The 18141-nt window shown below is 51.2% G+C and overlaps 2 protein-coding genes across 3 annotated transcripts; both read left to right on the top strand.

Moving 5' to 3' along the window:
- Positions 1-1986: 1986 nt before the first annotated feature.
- On the top strand, positions 1987-4193 carry S100a14 (S100 calcium binding protein A14). The gene is made up of 4 exons (XM_005411418.2): positions 1987-2066; positions 2521-2631; positions 3073-3219; positions 3425-4193. The coding sequence occupies exons 2-4, from the start codon at positions 2602-2604 to the stop codon at positions 3560-3562; spliced, it is 315 nt and encodes a 104-aa protein (XP_005411475.1). The 5' UTR covers positions 1987-2066; positions 2521-2601; the 3' UTR covers positions 3563-4193.
- Positions 4194-5204: 1011 nt separating this feature from the next.
- On the top strand, positions 5205-11306 carry S100a16 (S100 calcium binding protein A16). Of its 2 annotated transcripts, none has more exons than XM_005411416.2 (3): positions 5205-5382; positions 10135-10312; positions 10599-11306. In XM_005411416.2, the coding sequence occupies exons 2-3, from the start codon at positions 10160-10162 to the stop codon at positions 10749-10751; spliced, it is 306 nt and encodes a 101-aa protein (XP_005411473.1). In that variant the 5' UTR covers positions 5205-5382; positions 10135-10159; the 3' UTR covers positions 10752-11306. The 2 variants fall into 2 exon arrangements, with proteins under 2 accessions (XP_005411473.1, XP_005411474.1); XM_005411417.2 differs by lacking the exon at positions 5205-5382 and adding an exon at positions 9356-9463.
- The last annotated feature ends 6835 nt before the right edge of the window (positions 11307-18141 follow it).

Genomic DNA, 18141 nt, shown 5'->3' with positions numbered 1-18141 from the left:
TCACTATGTAATTCAAGCTAGCACTGAACTCGTGGAGATCCATCCTGCCTCAGCCTCCCAAGGGCTGGGATTACAGGTGTGCCCCACCACACCCACTCAGGTAGTTAATATTTTTAAAACCTGTATCTTTGAAGGCAAGGAAACAGATTTTTAGATAAGTTAAGCCACAAAGACAAGAATAACTGGAACTGGGTTGAAATTCCACAGCCACTGACTCATCCCCCCAAGGATACTTGGGAACAGGGGACCCTCCTCCCATGCTCCCTCCCCAGCAAGGGCGAACCCGGAGGAGATGGCCGGTGACACTCCTCAAGGTGAAGTGGTGCTGCAGGAATAAGCACTGTCCTTACTGGCTTGAAGGCATGCAGTTTGCAGAACCCGCCACCAGAGGGAGCAGGGGTGGGGCAAGGTGGGGCTGGGTAGCAGGGTTGTGGCTGTCACAGCTGCCTATGTCCCTGTGGGCAGCAAGGAGTCCAGAGCAGCTCTGGGCTGAGACAAGCCCGGATCATACACCATGAAAGGGTCCCTATGGCCCGACGTGGTGGCCCACGCCTGTAATCCCAGCACTTGGGAGGCTGAGGCAGGAGGATCGTTGTGAGTTCGAGGCCAGCCTGGGCTACAAAGTGAGCTCAAGGCCAGCCTGAACTGCATAGTGAGAGCCTGTCTCAAAAAGACAAAAAAAAAAAAAAAAAAAAAAAAAAAAAAAAAAAAAAAAGAAAGGAAGGGCCCCTAATGGAGCTGCACTACCCACTGAGGACCCCCAGACAATGACCTCAGAGTGACATCCAGGCTTGGCGCTATTGGCAGACATTCCAGAGGGGTTTCCACACAAGGAGGGACAGGTCAGTGAGACACCTTGGCCTGAGACTGCTCAGAGGGGTGGCTGGCCAAGCCAGTCTCCGAGAAACCCTGTGATAGGAAGACCTTTGCGGGGGCGGGCGGGGGGGGTTCCCTGAAGTGAAGCCCTGCACAGAACTCTCAGAATGAGACCCTTGTAGGCCTGGGGATATACCTCAGTGGCACAGTGCCTGCCTGGCAAGTTTGAGGTACTGAGTTCAATTCCCGGTATCAAAAAAAAAAAAAAAAAAAAAAAAAAGAATGAGACCCTCTTGCATGGGGGCCTCTGTAAGTGGAGATCCAAACTACAAGACAGCCCTAGATGTGGGACATACGCTCTCATCTCAGAGTGCAGGGAAGGCTCCCAGGAGCCTTGGCTCTGGGCCCCATCCATCTTTGCCCTGACCCAAGCTGGGTACCCCACTGAGCCTGGGCAGGTGAGGAGGCCACTTGGGTTAGCACAGCCAGGGTTCCCAGGGTGACACTCTGGACACTGGACTGGAGGGTGGCTGTTGCAAGCTGCTGCAGGGCTAGGGAAGACATGGGACTCGGTGGAGGCAGGCACTTGTAGCCCGACCAGTTTGGAGAGGTTGTCAGCTGCCAAGTAACTCGTCTGGGCCTTGAATGTGTGAACCAAGGGCTGACGGGAAGGCAGTCCGCAGCTGTGTGGCTCCCTCTGCCAGGCCGAGCTTCTCAGGCCCTTCCTCCTCCATTCATCTGTCTGCCATCAGGATTGGGAAAGGCTCTGGGGTCTGGATAGGCCTGAGTGTCGCTATTTAAATTGGCGCTGGTTGGGAGGAGAGAGAGGGGAAGGAGAGAGAGAGACTTTCGAGTGCGGCATCCTCTTCTGTCTTAATCCTGCTTTTCCTTTTTTTTCCTGGCTACTGAGACCCTGTCTGCTTCACCATAGGATCTCTACTCCCACACCCTCCAGCCTTTCTTCCTTTTGTTCCTGTCACTCCACGTGCTGGTCTGGGGCCAGGGGCATCCCAGCCCCAGCCCTCTCCGACTCCTTCCTCCTGACAGGGATAGGACAGGCTCAGAGCTCTGGCTGATGCAGGGTGGGGCCCAAGCTGCTGGCTCCCAGCCCGGGGAAGGCGCAGCCTTAGCAGGGGTGGCTGAGGGATGAGGCCCAGCCCGCCCTCCCCGCCTCCCCTCCTTTCCCCAGGTATATGAGCTGAGTCCAGGTGAGCTGGCTCCTCCCGTCCAGTCTCAGCGGCTGCCAGCAGGTAAGGAGACCCAGGGCTTTTCATGTAGAAGCTCCTAAGCTCCAGTTTAGAGTCATTACGTTGTCCGGGTTGGCAGGTATCCGGGGGCACCTGCGCCTGTGCTTCCTGTGTCTTCTAGGGCAGAGCAGGGGCCTGGGCCTCGGAGCTTGGGGTGTGTGCATTCCAGTGATTCGGGGAGGTAGGGGGAACGAGGCTGAAGTGAGGCCCAAGGGATTCTCTCTACATGGGTGAGGCCTTAGTCCTGGAGCCTGGGGAGGAACTGGGGCTGTGTGGAGTTGGCCCTGACACCTCAGTGAGGCGGAAGGGCTTGGTGGAGCCAAAGGCAGCCACTGAGGAAGAAGGCTGACCTCCTCCTCACCTCAGGAAGGCTGACCTCCACCTCACCTCAAGAAGGCTGACCTCCTCCCCACCTCAAGAAGGCTGACCTCCTCCTCACCTCACCCCTTTCCTCTAGGCAGATCATGAGCCATCAGCTCTTCTGGGGAAGGCTGTAGGACGACGAAATTCTCACCGAAGGGCCAAGTGCCTGGGCACCATGGGACAGTGCCGGTCAGCCAATGCTGAGGTAGGCCCATTCACTCCTGGCCTATCTTTCTGTCTCCACACTCCTCCCCGCTGTTCTGAGAGCGTATGTCCTCCAGGATTTTGCCCCTTGCTTTGGCCTTGCCTTGCACCCAGATCTTGCCAGTGAGCCCCGAGTCCTCTCCCTGACCCCCACACAGGGTGGTGCTGATGGAGTCCTGGGAAGGTGTCAGGACAGGCGCTGGGACCTGTTCTGCTTACTGCTGGAGGTGGCCGGGAGGAGGCCTTGAGGCAGGGGCCTCTGTGGCCTGGAAGCTGGCGCAGGGGTGAGGGAGCGGGGCTGGGTTCTGGGCTCTGGTGCGGGCAGGGGTGGCTGCCTTCCAGCTGGCTTCTGCTCTCTTGGCTTTGCCAAGGCTCCCAGGGAAGCAGTGTGTCTGTCGTGGGGTGGGTGCTGCACCCCTGACGTTCTGTCTCCTGCCCTCAGGATGCCCAGGAATTCAGTGATGTGGAGAGGGCCATTGAGACCCTCATCAAGAACTTCCACCAGTACTCGGTGGAGGGTGGGAAGGAGACCCTGACCCCGTCTGAGCTCCGGGACCTGGTCACACAGCAGCTGCCCCACCTCATGCCGGTACTAAGAGTAGACCTCACCCCCACAGTCCTGACTTCCCAAGCAAGCGCTCCCAGACTCACCCATGCTGGGACTGGCAGCCCCAAGCTCCTCCCCCTTGCCAGTGCCAGGTGGCTCAGGTCCTGCTGCCTGCTCCCGGGCAGGGTGGGGTGGGAAGATCTGAAGGTGCCACCTTGCTGAGCTATGGTGTCTTCCCTCCCCTCAGAGCAATTGTGGGTTGGAAGAGAAAATTGCCAACCTGGGCAACTGTAACGACTCTAAACTGGAGTTTGGGAGCTTCTGGGAGCTGATTGGAGAAGCAGCCAAGAGCGTGAAGCTGGACAGTCCTGTTCCAGGGAGTTGAAGACCCCCTCCCGGAGTTCTTGGGGGGATGTTGGGGAGAGGGGATCTTAGAGACCGTGGTCTTGGAAATAAAATTTCTCTCCAGCGCTACCCCCTTATTCCCCGTGCTGCAACTCCTTGTCCTGCTCCTCCCTGGTCCTACCCCAGGGCTTGCGCTGTCCTGGGAGCTCCAGGGAGCTCATGGGTCTAGGAGCCCCTCACTAAAGGAAGCTTGGGGGAGGTTGGGGCCTGGGAGGGCACAGAGGGATAAAGGTGGTGTGAGGGCCAAGTGATTTGGTAGTAGGGGAAGGGCAGAGAGGAGCTGGCTATGGGAAATGATCAGGAGAATGGGCTGGGAATGTGGCTGGACACATACTGAAAAGGGCGTCTGAGACGCTGCCCCTCTTTGCCTCCTCCGCAAGCCAAGCTGTAGCTGTCTGTCTGGTGCTATCCCTTCCTATATCCAACCCTGCCCCGGCCTCCTTCCTGGCCTCTGTCCCTGGGCTGGGGGAGGAGAGAAGGGGAGCAGGCTCAAAAGAGATGCTGGGGAAGGTGTGATTTTGGGGTGAGAAGATTTAGGGGTGCTTGGACATTTACAGAATGATAATTGTTTTGTATCATTTGATTAATAAAAAAATTGAAAAAAAGGAAAATGTTGTCTTGATTGGATGCCCTCAGGGTCCCTGGGTAAAGGGCTCTTGGGGATGGAGTCAGGGGTTCTCGGGGTGTGTCCTACGGAGTGTGGGCAGTGGAGGTGACTGAGAGCTCTCTCTCTCTGTACATTTGGGCTGAGGGTTGTACAGGCGCAAAAGGTGGAAGAGCCGGTTCTCTCCGAGGGCTAGTGCGCCTGCATGTGGCCCTCCACAAGAGATGGAGGTGTGCATGTGTGTGCACCTGCCTCTGGGGGAAAGGACATGAGCCGGGTGTCCTGGGGCCTGGCTGACTACTGACTAGGGAAACGTGGGGCTGGGGAACAGGCTCACTGGCGGTTTGAATCCTCACTCTACGGCTCGCTTCCGGGCATGCTCTTGGAGTATGTTACCTGTAAAGCGGGGGTGTGGACACTCCTGCCCTTGTAGCAGTGTTTGAAGAGTGGCATGGCCCATCCCATAGTCACACAGCCAGCGCTGGGGGAGTGGGGCAGGGGTCCTCTCTGGTTTGCCTGTGGTCTTGCCATGGGGAGGTGCAGCTGCTGTTTTCTTGAGTACCGAGGGAAAGCAGGAAATGGGAGTTTGCGGAGGAGCCCTCTGCTGTGTACGAAGGGCTTGGGGAAGGGTCTCGGGAGCTCAGGTTGGGCTGAACTGGAAAGGGAAGACTGGAGCCAGCCTCTGGTCCCTGGGTGTCCACAGAAATCAGGTGTTACTCCTAAAATCCCAACAGCAAGGAATTTCTGTGGTCAGCTGGGCTGGCCTGGAATGCTAACTGAACTTGTCTGTTGGGGACCCCAGAAACTGGCCTTCTGGTGACCCAGGACAGAAAGACAAGTGACAGCCCTTTCCTTCCTTCACCCTGTCAGGTTCTGCTCAGGCCCTGAGGGGTTAGGAGGGTGGGGTTGGGGAGGGCCAGCTTCCACCATTCCGTCCCTTGTGGGGGTAGAAGGGTGTTAAAAAAGGTGTGTATCCCTTTAACAAGGGCCCAACCCCAGGGCCAAGCCAAGAGGGAGCTCAGTCACTACCTCCCCACCGAGCCAGCTCAGCTGGGCAGGCCGAGAGGGAGTGGGACAGTCTGGGAGTGCAGCGCAGCGGGGAGGAGTCCTGGCTGGGCCGAGCTGGGGAGCTGCTTGGCAGTGCCAGAGCCCGGACCCCAGAGCCCTACTGGACAGGAGGTGGACTGAGGAGACAGGTGAGGACCCCAGGCCCAGCCTGGGAGGTCTGGGGCTGCCAGAGGGACCCCGCAGATTTGGGAGGCCAGGAGAAGGGGTGGTAAGGAGACCTGGGGAGAGGGACCTGGCTGAGACTGGAACTGAAGATTTTGTTAATTATTAACTTTCCTCAAAGGCCAGTTTGGGAATGGGAAGTCCTGGTGAGATTGGGGGCTGGGTGGAGCTTCCAGAGGGGTGGATGGGGTGACTGAGACCCTCTCGCTGACCGGCAGATGACTGGGCTCCTCTCCAGGGACTGGGACAGTGGGCAGAGGCACTCCGGAGCTTTGCCCACAGCTGCCGATCCCTCCCAGACAGAAAAGAGCAAGTGTGCTTTGGTGGGGGTTGGGGGCTATTCAGACCTTGGACAGGCCTCGCTGGGCTCCGGGAGCCATGTCCTGGGGAGGTAACGGAGCCCAGGAGGAACGAGGGCGGGCCCAAGGGGGCCTGAGAGAGGAGGCAGGGGCTGAGGTGGCTTCTCTTCCACCTGAAGACCCAGGCAGATCCCAGACACAGGCCTCACTGTGCTTAAGGAGCTGTTCCCTGGCAGGGGCTTGGGTGAGGCCCTGGGGAGAAACCTGGGAGCTCCCTGGGAGAGGCAGAGAGGGCAGGGGACCAGACCTGGAACTGGCTGCTTCTCCACCACGCGGGCAGGTCCTTGCTTGACTTGTTTTGCCTTCTCTGGGGGGAGCCAGCTTCATTATGCTAACCTTCCTCTGTCCAGCCCAGCTGAGGGTAGGGTGGTGTGAGGGCAGCTCACCCTTTCTTCATGGACTAGCGAAGAGCTGTCTGAGTGTTGGTCAGGCTCGCAGTAGTCATGTGTGTGTGTGTGTGTGTGTGTGTGTGTGTAGCTCCCCATATCAAACTCCTCCATTTTCACTTGTCTGGAAAAAATTTCAGAGGAATCCACCTCTTGTTGTGAAAGTGAAAGTGGGTAGTAGGTAAATGGATTATTCACACAGAGGAGATGAGGAATGGTAGAGTTCTTCCCTCTGCATGTGTGCATGAGAAACTGAGTCCTTCGAGGTAGGGAAGGGTGCGGCAGGGGCACCTGTGTGAACAACCAGCCTTGTGCAACTGCGAAAAGCATACAAGGAACTGGGCATGGTAGTGCACGCCTGTAATCCCAGCACTTGGGAGGCTGAGCCAGGAGGAGGGAGGAGAGCACAAGGCCAGGCTGTGCTACGTAGTGAGATCGTGTCTCAAAAAACCCAACCAACTGTTGAGCATGTAGGCACACGCCTTTAATCCCAGCACTTGGGAGGCTGAGGCAGGAGGATCACTGAGAGTTTGGGGCTAGCCTGGGCTACATAGTGAACTCAAAGACCAGCCTGAGCTACATATTCCTGTTTGAAAAAAAAACCAAAACATAAAACCAACCAACCAGTTACTCAATCAACCAAATGAATGAACAAGCAAACCAAAGCATGTGCGGGAGCAGAGAAGGGGTCTGTTGAGGCTGGAGAGACTCTTTTGAAACAGGCTTGCAGATAGAATTTGCATTACCAGCCCAGGTTAGATTGCACCTTCCTGTGTGTTGAAGGCAGTTGGGCCAGGTGAGTGAATTAAGAAGGCAGTGGTTGAATGAATATATGAGAGGATGAATGCTTTCATGCACGAGTAAGACAATGAATGAGATTGAGTACATGATGCAGGGAACGAATGTGTAAGCAAATGAATGGCAAAGAGTGGATTTGAGGTAGAGCAGACACAGAGAGTGTCACACTTCAGTCTGGAGAGGGCTAGGCTCCAGTGAGGATGGTGACCAGGAGGAATAGGAGTCTAGGGACTCATCTCAGTGAAACGCAAAAGATGAAAGACCCTCATGGGGTGGGAAGAGGCGAACTCTGGAGGATGTAGCGACTTTCGGGATGTATACTGAGGGGCATGGAGAGTTGGGGTGGGAGCGGGTGGGAGGGGAGGCCTGCAGGGGCTAAGACCCAGGGGCATGGTGTCAGGGCAATTTGGGCTTTTGGAAAAGTCAGCAAGCTGGGTTCAGGTGGGTGGGGGGAGGAGCCGCTTGTTGCTCAATGATGAATCAGCCTGGAGGAGAGGGTGAGAGCACTGGGGGAGGGGTGGGGCCTGAGGTGAGCCATCCCTCAGGGACAAGCGGTCCTCCTGTTTCTGCTCGCTGGAAGGCTCCAGTGTGTGCCGTTCACCTCCCGCCCCCACATTCTCAAGCCCATATCTGCTGGTGGCAAAATCGAAGCAGAAATGACCTCCTGGCCTCCCTTCTGGGACGGAGCTTATGGGACAGACAGCACACTTGCCTTCCCTCCATGCTTGGGATCCTCAGGCCTGACTGCTGGCGAGATGGGGCGCCTATGTGATGGGTGGGGTGGCAGAGTCTGTCTCCTGGCTTCCAGGGATGGCGGGGGGGGGGGGGGGAAGAGAGTAATGACACGGCCGGCCCGCTCTGCCCTCCTTTCAGAAAACCTCTCATTCAGATGGTTATTTCAGTGCTGGCCACTTTATAAGGTGTGGAGCGACAGATTCCTGGCAGTGCCTGAGAATGGAAGTCCAGGGACACTGAAGCAACATCTCTGAGTTCCTTGCACTCCTGAGGGAAGGGAGCTGAGCTGGCTATGTGGGGTGCTCTGTGTATCCAGAGTCCAGGGAGGGCTTGGGATGGGTTTGAGGATAGGCAGGTGGAAGGAGAGGGGGCGGCCTGCTGGCTGAGCAGCAGAGGTGCAGCGCTCAAAACATCCATACTTTTCCTCCTTCTCCTCCTCTCCTCTTCTTCTTCCCCGTAGGATCCCTCTCTGAAGGAAGAGGTCTGGGATGGTTAAGGTGGAGTGAGATCTCGGAGTTCTTTCCCTCTCCCAAGGCTTGGTGTGGGATGAGGTTGGTGCAGTCCTTCCCGAAATGGGCACAGTTTCCAGAATCACCAGGAATGCTCTTCATGGGCCTAGACCATTCACTCCCCCTTCGAAGGCAGCACAGCAGACAATCATGGGTTGAAAAAAAGTTTTCCTCCTGATTTGTTAGAAGTCAGAGATGTGGGCGAACATCTAACAAAGCCCCAAAATTGAACCACACAGTTACACACTTAACAAACAAATAGTATGGAAAGATTACAGTTCCTGTGTTATATGTCATCCTTCCAGCCACAGACCAAAGTGGTCAGGCTGCTGAGGGACAGGAGGGCAGGGTTTCCCAACAGGGAGGCCCCAGCCTGAACCCCCCCTTTCCAATGTCCTTCCTTTTTGCAGCCTGGCCTACCCTCTTCTTCCTGGTCTCACACTGCCTTCAGAAAAAGCTCCATAAAAGAAAAAGCTTAGAAAAATGGTCAAGAGCCTGGTGTCAGGGCTGAAAGGAGGTGAAAAATTTCTAGAATACCTCCCTTAAACAAGGTGCTGGGCCAGGGGAGACCCAGAGACTAAAAGGAAGACAGCTGAACATCCAGGATTTAGAGGTGTCCTCAAGTTCCTGAGCTTGGACGTGAGGTTCAGACAATACAGCGGCCCCAGCAGGTGCTGGTGTAGTGCAGATGGACATGTCCGTGGGAGTTAGGGAGGAGTACACTGAGGGCAGAGGTCAAGGCGGCCTTCCTGTAGGAGGCATGGCTTGGGCAGGGCCGGTGCCATGAGATGGTTTCTGCTGGGTGGAGGGGGCACAGCAACAGGCAGGGCAGTAGGAACGACCTCGGAAGAGAGCAGAATGCAGGCAGCAGGGGCAGGAGGTGGCCGCAGGGCCTGGCAAAGGGGCTCTCCCTTCTACATCAGACGGTGGGTGTGTAGGCCTGTACGGCAGGAGGCTGTGTCCCTGCTGTGTCCACCTCCTCTTGCTATGACCAGCTGGGTGAAGGCGACTGGAGCTCATTCCTTGGCTTGAAGGCAGGAGGGGAGTCTGATTTGCCAGGGTTGACTTGGGGGGGCTCTGGGCATGGGCGGCGACTCACATAATAGATCCGCCTGCTCCCTCATATCCTGTTATTCAGAAGGCTATATCCGCTTGGAATGTGAGTGCCTTTTGTCCTGGGTTGGAGGGTGACAGAGTTGCAGCTGCTGTGTCCAGGGTCTGTCTCCAGCTGTGGCAGCACCCGGCCTGGCTCTTCCTTAGGTAATGGAGTAGGGGGTGTTTTTGTGTCCTGCTGTCTATCTAGGGGTGGGCGGGTGGGTGGGGGAAGCTTGCAGAATGTGGTTGTGGTACACAAAATCTAATTTGTTGGGTCAGAGCCTTGTCCGTTCCTGGAGAAGGGTAGCCATGGCCTGAGCCCCTGGATTTGCTGTCTTGAAGCCTGGGGAAGGAGTTGGGGTTCTCTTAGGCCCCTAATTCTCCCTTTGTTACCTGGGGCTGGGGTTTCTGCATTCCTGAGGGTCAGAGACAGAGACCCACTGCCTTGGCCCCCATCTGCCTTGGCCCATCCTAGTAGTTCCTAGCTGTGCTTGTCCCCAGGGCCCTGGGTCCAAGGCCAGGTGCAATCCGCAGGCTGGGCTGGGCAGTTCCCTCCTCCTCTTCCCATAGGAGCCTCTTGCAGTGGCAGCCCAGAGCCCGGGGCTGGGGAAGGACCTGGAGAACCTGTCTGGGCAGTTGAGCTGGGAAGCATCTGGATTAGAGGAACCACATAGCTGTCATTCCAGGGCCACCCCCACACTCCTGTGTTTCCCTTTCCCACCTCTTCTCTTGTCCAGAGGATGAGTTGTCCTGGGGCTGGTGGGGGCTCAGGGTGGGCGCTGGTGGGAGGCTTGGCCTATGGAGTCTCTCCTCATCTCCCTCTTTATGATGCCCAGGCCAGTGAGGACCTGAAGGAAGGAGATGGCGGACTGCTACACGGAGCTGGAGAAGGCCGTCGTCGTCCTGGTGGAGAACTTCTATAAATACGTGTCTAAGCACAGCCTGGTCAAGAACAAGATCAGCAAGAGCAGCTTCCGCAAGATGCTCCAGAAAGAGCTGAACCACATGTTGACGGTGTGGCCCTCCCCCAGGGGGCCTGTCCTGTCCCCTTCCCACCTTTTCTGGGTGCTCTTCTCCAGATGGAGGGAGGCCTCCATCTTTGCTGTTCCTCCCACTTCAGGATCCCCTTGCCTCCCTATAGGCCTCTCTTCTCAGGGTGCCCAGGCTCAGCCAGGGAGGACTCTGTCTTTCTCAGGACACAGCTGCCCAGGCTCCACTCTGGGACTCTGCCTTGGGCCCTGTATGGGTGCTCCCTGGGGCTGCTGCCCTGCTATACTGCTGACCTCTGTTTCCCCTGCAGGACACAGGAAACCGAAAGGCTGCTGACAAGCTCATCCATAACCTGGATGCCAACCATGACGGGCGCATCAGCTTTGACGAGTACTGGACCTTGATAGGTGGCATCACCAGCCCCATCGCCAACCTCATCCGCGAGCAGGAGCAGCAGAGCTAGAGGCCCGACCCCTGCCAGCCCTGGTGTTCGTCCCAGCCTCCCTCAGTGTCCGTGGCCCTCCCAGCCCCTTTCCTCCTTCTCCCTCTGGGTGTCTCCTGACCCTTGCTGCACAGCGGAGCGGAGATATCAGGGTTCTTTGTGAGTGTCTCAGTCTGAGGGTGCTTTCCTCAGGGTCTCAGTCCCTGGAGCCAGCAGACCCTCGGGGCTCCTCTGTGAGATCTCAGTGCTGTTGGGGACCCCCAGAATTTCCCTACCTGTTCAGTCCACTTACCCTCCCAACACCTGATGTTCCTGTCCAGTTCCTGCCTGGTTCCTGCCGGCTTCTGGGTCTGTCCTGACACCCAGAGGTGAGTTTACTGACGAAGTTTCCCTGTACCTGGTAGCAGCAGCCGAGACCTTGCCCTTGCCCCCAGCCCTTCCTGGGGTGGGGTCGGGGAAGCGCCTTCAGGGACTCCCCTCCAGCTGCCTCTGTCTGGGAATGAGCTAAGCAGGGCTGAGCGAATTCCTCTGCTCAGCCACTGAAATAGTGGCAATAAAGGCTGGATTTGGAGTTTGCGTCCTTCTTCTGGGCCCTTTGTAATGCTCATTCAACCCTTCAGACCCCTTGGAAAGGTCTTCTGCCTTGGTAGTATTTGCCCTGGACCTTGAGGCCAGGAGGAATCTCAGAGAGAGAGAGACCCACAAAGGTAGAGTAAGACGGAAGCCACAGCTCCTGGATCCTAGGAACTGCTGCCATTGCTGGGCCAGCAGGTCCTTCCCTCCTCAGGATAAGCCCGAGGCTGCCTGTCACCATCTCCAGGCCCTCATGATGCAGACTTAGATTCACAGCCAGGCACACAGTAGGTCTCGTTTAGTCCTCACTGCACTTCTATAAGAAGGGCCACGTGTAGCACGGAGGCTCTGACACCTCATCAATAGGTTATTCTAATACCCAGCGGGGTTGTGGGACAGGGAAGTAGGAGTACAAGGGAGAAGTGCGTGGGAGGCCAGAGGGTAAAAGGAAACGTGATTTGTAGCTGCTGGAGGGGACTATGCCAGTTTCTGTTTTTCTCCTGAGTTTTCCAGAAGGAACATGCAGTGCTCAGCCTTCAGGGCTTTGGATTAGGGGTTTTCAGATGGGAGCAACGTACACCAAGTTTAAGAGTTCCCAGAAGATGCTCAGGCAGGCTTGCACATCTTCAGCCTTCTAAAACTGGTCTTCCTTGGCAACACAGGCCGGCTGTCCAGGCGTTGTACTGGCCTTCCTTGCCCACCTTCCCAGAACAATAGTCTTTCCTCAATTACAAGTGAGGGCAGCTGGACGTGGTGGCGCGTGCCTGTAATCCCAGCACTTGGGAGGCTGAGGCAGGAGGATTGTTGCAAGTTCGACGCCTGCTTGGGCTACAAAGTGAGCTCAAGGCCAGCCTGAACTGCACAGCGAGACCCTGTCTCAAAAAAGACAAAAAAAAAAAAAAAAAAAAAAAAAAAAGAAAGGCATGTCCTTTATGTGTGCTAAATACTATTATGTGGCCCTCAATCAGTGGTAAAAAAATCTGCTCACATTTGTGTGTGTGTGTGTGTGTGTGTCTGTGTATGATCCATCTACCTATCTATCTATTTATCTATAGCCATCCATCTGCCCATATATCCATCTATCTTCCCATCTGTCCTCTGTCTGTCTGTCCATCCATCTGTCCATATGCCCAGCCATATGTCCATCCATCCATCCACCCATCCACTCACCCACCCACCCATCCATCCATCCATCCATCCATCTACTTATCCTTCCATCTGTCCTATCTGGCTGTCTACCCACCTGTATGTGTGTCCATCTGTCCACCCATCCACCCATGCACCCACCCATCCATCCATCATGGCAACAAAACCCCCAACAACATAAACTTACCTTACTTTTAAGTGTACATTACAGTATTATTAACTATATGCACATTGGGGTTTACATTTTTTTTTTTTAATTTAAAGAGACAGCAAGGTTTACCCACACTGACCTCGAATTCCCAGGCCGATGTGATTTTCCGGCCCCAGTCTCTGTAGCATCCAGGGCTACAAGCTAACTATGCACATTGCGGTGTACAACAGCTCCCTTACACTTCATCATCTTCATGACTGTCACTCTAGACCTATTGAGCAACTCTGACTCCCTCTCCTCCAGTAAGCATCATTCTGCTTTTGGTTTTAATGTGTTTATTTATTAGATATGATTGAAAAGTACAGTGAATGCTTAAATTAAAAAATTAGTACAGTGAAAGTAATTCCCCCAAATACCCCCTGACTTCAAACACAGCTATCCCCTTATTCTTACCACTGTCTGAAGCAGTTCTGGAAGTCCCCTTTCATGAATGTTCTGAGTTGCACAGTTGCAGCTGCCTCATTGTCCTGAATTAATTAATGATATTTATCCTCTATGGTCATTTTGACTTTGAGGAAGGACCAGGAGTCGCCTGGTGCCAGATCCGGTGAACACGGTGAATGAAGACGCACTTAATGTTTCTCGTGGATGGCACTTGGTAGCAGCATTCACTGGATTTTTCATCACATCTGGTAAAGACACTCATGAAAAAGAACTTCCAGAACTGCTCCAGAAATTTATTTTACTTTTTTGAGAAATCTTCATACTGTTTTCCACAATTTTGCACCATTTTATTCTTCCATCAAGAGTGTACAAAGATTCGATTTTTTCTGCTGGGATTATAGGCATGGGTCTCCACACCTTGCTTTACAGTGCAATATGCTGACCCATGCATGCAATGCACAATGATCAAGTCAGGGTAATTAGCCTATATAGCACTTCAAACATTTATCATTTCTTTGTGTTGGGAATATTAAAAAGAAATTTTCTTTTAGCTATTTGTTTTTTTGAGACAGGGTCTGGCTACGTAGTAGCAGCTGACCTTGAACTCACTATGTAGTGGAGGCTGGCCTTGCAGCGATCCTCCTGCTTCAGCCTCTCAAGTGCTGGGATTATAGCCATGTGCCCCCATGCCTGGCTTTCTTTTAGCTATTTTTTAAATTTAAATTTAAATTTTTTTCTTGAGACAGGGTCTCACTATGCAGTTCAGGCTGGCCTTGAGCTCACTTTGTAGCACAGGCTGGTCTTTAACTCGAAAGGATCCTCCTGCCTCAGCCTCCTGAGTGCTGGGATTACAGGCATGTGCCACCACACCCACCTTCTTTCAGCTATTTCTGAATTGTACTATAAATCACTGTCAGCTATAGTCACCCTACTGTGCTATAGAATGCTGGAGCTTAATCCTCCTATCTAACTATTTTGAGAACCATTAACCAGTCTTCCTTTATCCCCTTCTCCCCTACCCTCCATTGTGCTCTTGACTTGCATTTCCCTGATAAGGTGGTAAGGTTGAGGATCTTTTTATGTGCTGTGGCCACTTGTGTATCTTCTTGGAGAAATGTCTCTTTAAGTCCTTTACCCATTTTAAAAACTGGGTTTATTGTTGGTGGTGGTGAATTGTAAGCATTCTTCACATATTATGTATATTAGCTCCTCTCTCAATATATGGTTTGCAGAATGTTTTCCCCCATTCTGTAGGTTGCCTTTTGACTCTGTTGACTGATGCCTTTCCAGGAAGAAGTTTTTATGTTTGATGTAGTCACATTTGTTTGTCTATTTTTTCCTTTTTTATTTGTATTTTTGGTGTCATCCAAGAAGCCACTGCCAACCCAGATGTCGTAAAGTTTTCCCCCTATGCTTTCTTCTAAGATTTTATTTTTTGGGGGTACCAGGAATTGAACTCACAACCTTGAGCTTGTCAGGCAGGCTCTGTGCCATTGAGCTACATCCCCAGCCCCTCTTCTTTTTCTTTTTCTTTTTTTGTCTTTTTGAGACAGGGTCTTGCTATGCAGTTCAGGCTGGTCTTGAGCTCACTTTGTAGCTCAGGTTGGTCTCAAACTCACAGTGATCTTCCTGCCTTAGCCTCCCAAGTGCTGGGATTACAGGTGTGCACCATCATTCCTGGCTAGCCTCTCTTCTGAGATTTTTTTTGTCTTTTTGAGACACTGTCTCACTATGCAGTTCAGGCTGGCCTTGAGCTCACTTTATAGCCCAGGCTGGTCTTGAATTTGTAGTGATTCTCCTGTCTCAGCCTCCTGAGTGCTGGGATTATAGATATGCACCACCACACCCAGTTCTTCTAAGATTTTTATAGTTTCAGGTTTTTTTTTCCCCAATACAGAGGGCCTTTGCTATGCAATGAACTATATCCCCAGTCTCCTCTATTTTGAGGCAAGATCTTGCTAAATTGCTAAGTTGCTCACACTAGGCACACAACTTTGATCCTTCTGACTTAGTTTCCCAGTGTATTGGGATTACGGGCAGGTACTGCTGAGGCAGAAGATTAGAGTGTGGCAAATTGGCTGGGCAAGTGGGCTTGACCTGTGAATCACGGAGATTCAGAACATGTGCAGAGAAACAGTTCCAAGCCCTGCACCTGGGACCAATCAGAAAGTGCTGTTTTTCTGTTCTTTTTTCTTTTTTTCAGAGAACCTTTTGATTTGATTTCAAAAGTACACAAGGTCACAAAACAAGAGCAATTTTTTTTTTTTTTTTAAACACATTTGTTCTTACAAATTTCAAAGTCTGCACCATTGGATATATAAGCCAGAAATTTTAAATACAGAATCTGAAACTGATGCTGTCAATACTCTCTCTTGCAAATGTGAAGTGTCAAAATAATATTTTCCATTCTTCTGGGGGAGGACCCCAGCAGGTGTTTTGGTAGGATGGTCTAGAAGTGACATCAGCCCGGGGAGTGGGCTATGCAGAATGGTGTCCTGGAGCTCTTGGCTGTTGTGCTGTCTCTTTCACAATGGTCTGCTCTCACCCTGGAGAGTGGAACGCTTTTCTTACCTTTTATTGGCCTGCATTTGCTCTGCAGAGCATGTCTCTGTTCCTACTTTTAATAAATATAAAACCTTGCTACCTTTTGGGGTTGTTTTATCCAATTCTTTTTTTTTTTTTTTTGCCTTTTTTTGAGACAGGGTCTCACTATGCAGTTCAGGCTGGCCTTGAGCTCACTTTGCAGCCCAGGTTGGCCTCAAACTCACAACGATCCTCCTGCCTCAGCCTCCCAAGTGCTGGGATTACAGGTGTGCACCACCGCGCCCAGCTCCAATTCTTTGTTCAGCAGAAGAACAACTCAAAAAGAATCTCTGGAGGAGTCCTTAGCACCCCAGAATCTGGCAACACCATCACACTCAGCTATAGTTTCAGGTTTTATCTTCAGATCGTAAGATAAAGGTCTATCTTAATTCTTTTGCATATTTATATCCAGTTTTTCTAAAACCACTTGTTGAAAATATTCTATTTTTATTGTATAATACTGGCACTGGCATCCGTGTTTAATATCATTTCAGGATATAGGTAAGGATTATTTCTGGTCTTTCTATTGTGTTCTGTTGGTCTATACATCTATATTTATGCCAATATAATATTTTTTTCTTGAGACAGTGTCTCATTATGCAGCTCAGGCTGGCCTTGAACTCCTAATCCTCTTGCCTCAGCCTCCTGAGTGCTGGCATCTTGCCTGGGTTACTGCATTGTTTTGGTATTATACTTTTGTAATACATTTTGAAATAAAAAAAAATAGGCCTCTAGCTTTGTTCTTCTTTCTTGTTTTGTTTTGTTTTTGGTACTGGGAATTGAACTCACGACCTTGCACTTGCCAGGCAAGTGTTTTTGCCGCTGAGCTATATCCCTAGCCCTGTTCTTCTTTCTTAAAATTGTTTTGACATTTGGGGTACTTTGAAGTTTTATATGAATTGTAGAATTTTTCCTATTTCTGTAAAAAAAGTCATTAAAATTTGTTAGGAATTGGACTGAATCTAAAATTGCTTTAGGTACTAAGGACTTTTTTTTTTCAGTTCTAGTGATTGAATCCAGGGGCACTCTACCACTGAGGTACGTTCCTAGTCTTTTTTATTTTTTCTTTTGAGACAGGATCTTATTAAGTTGCCTAGGTTGTCCTTAAATTTGTGATCCTTCTGGCTCAGCTTCCTGGGATTATGGGCATGTGCCATTGTGCCAGCTAGTAAGGACATTTTATTTATTATTATTATTAATTATTATTATTATTTGTTTTTTTGAGACAGGGTCTTGCTATGCAGTTCAGGGAGGCCTTGAGCTCACTGTGTAGCTGAGGCTGGTCTGGAGCTCATGACAATCCTCCTGCCTCAGCCTCCTGAGTGCTGGGATTACAGGCACATGCCACCACATCCAGCGACATTTTATTGATAGTAAATCTTCCAGTCCACAAACGTGGGATTAGTATCCATTTATTTGTATCTTCATTCTTCAGCTCCTTTCACAAAGATTTGTAGTTCCTAGTATACAAGTCTTTTTTTCCTGGTTAAGATGTTCCTAGGCATTTTGTATTTTAGGGTAATTGTAAGTGGTGCTTCATCTTAACTTGCCTTCCCATCGGTCACTGTTAGTGTAGAAACATATGACTGATTTCTCAAAATTAATTTTGTGTGCTGTAACTTTGCTGTGTTTTTTAAATTAGTTCTAACAGTTTTTTGTGGATTCTTTAGGGTTTCCATTTTGTGATATGTTATGTTTGAGGCCAAATCTTAATATTGAAAGACTGAGTTGACTTTTTTTTTGGTACCAGGAATCAAACTCAGGACCTGTGCTTGCCAGGCAGGTGCTGTGCCACTGAGGTATATCCCTGGCCCTAGGGTTTCTAAATATAAAATCGTGTCATCTACAAAGAGATAATTTTACTCCTTCTTTTCCAACTTTATACATTTTATTTCTTTTTCTTTCTTAGCTGTTCTAAGTAGGACTTCCAGTCTCATGTTAACTAGAAGTGGTGGGAGCAGGCATTCTTGCCCTGTTCATGATCTTAGAGGAAAAACTTTCAGTTTTTCATTGTAGAACATGATGCTAGTCGTGCTTTTCCTATATGATCTTTATTATGTTGGGGTAATTTTCTTCTATTCTTCGTATTTTGAGTGTTTTTATCATGAAATTGTGTTCAGTTTTATCAAATGCCTTTTCTGCATTCGTTGTTATGATTATGTGTTTTTTTGTCCTTTGTTCTGTTAATGTGGTGGTTGTACTCACTGATTTCCACGTTGAATCATCCTTGCCTTCTAGGAACAACTCCTCTTTGGCTTTGGTGTATAATCCTTTTATTGCGCTATTCATCTGTTGGTATTTTGTCAATGAATTTTGCACTAACATTCATCAGTGATTTTGTCTACAGTTCTTTTGTCATATCTAGTAATGGCCTCATAAAATTAGTTCCGAAACGTTCTCTTTGATATTTTGGAAGGGTTTGGGAAGGATAAGTGCTAATAACTCTCATTGTTTCTCATCATCCTCCTCTTTCTCCTCTTCTCTTCTTTTTCCTCCTTCTATGTAGGGATTGAG

This window comes from Chinchilla lanigera, unplaced genomic scaffold, assembly GCF_000276665.1.
Source record: "Chinchilla lanigera isolate Chin_1 unplaced genomic scaffold, ChiLan1.0 scaffold00144, whole genome shotgun sequence".
Taxonomy (NCBI): Eukaryota; Metazoa; Chordata; class Mammalia; order Rodentia; family Chinchillidae; genus Chinchilla; species Chinchilla lanigera.
This window is presented reverse-complemented; position numbering and strand designations above follow the sequence as displayed.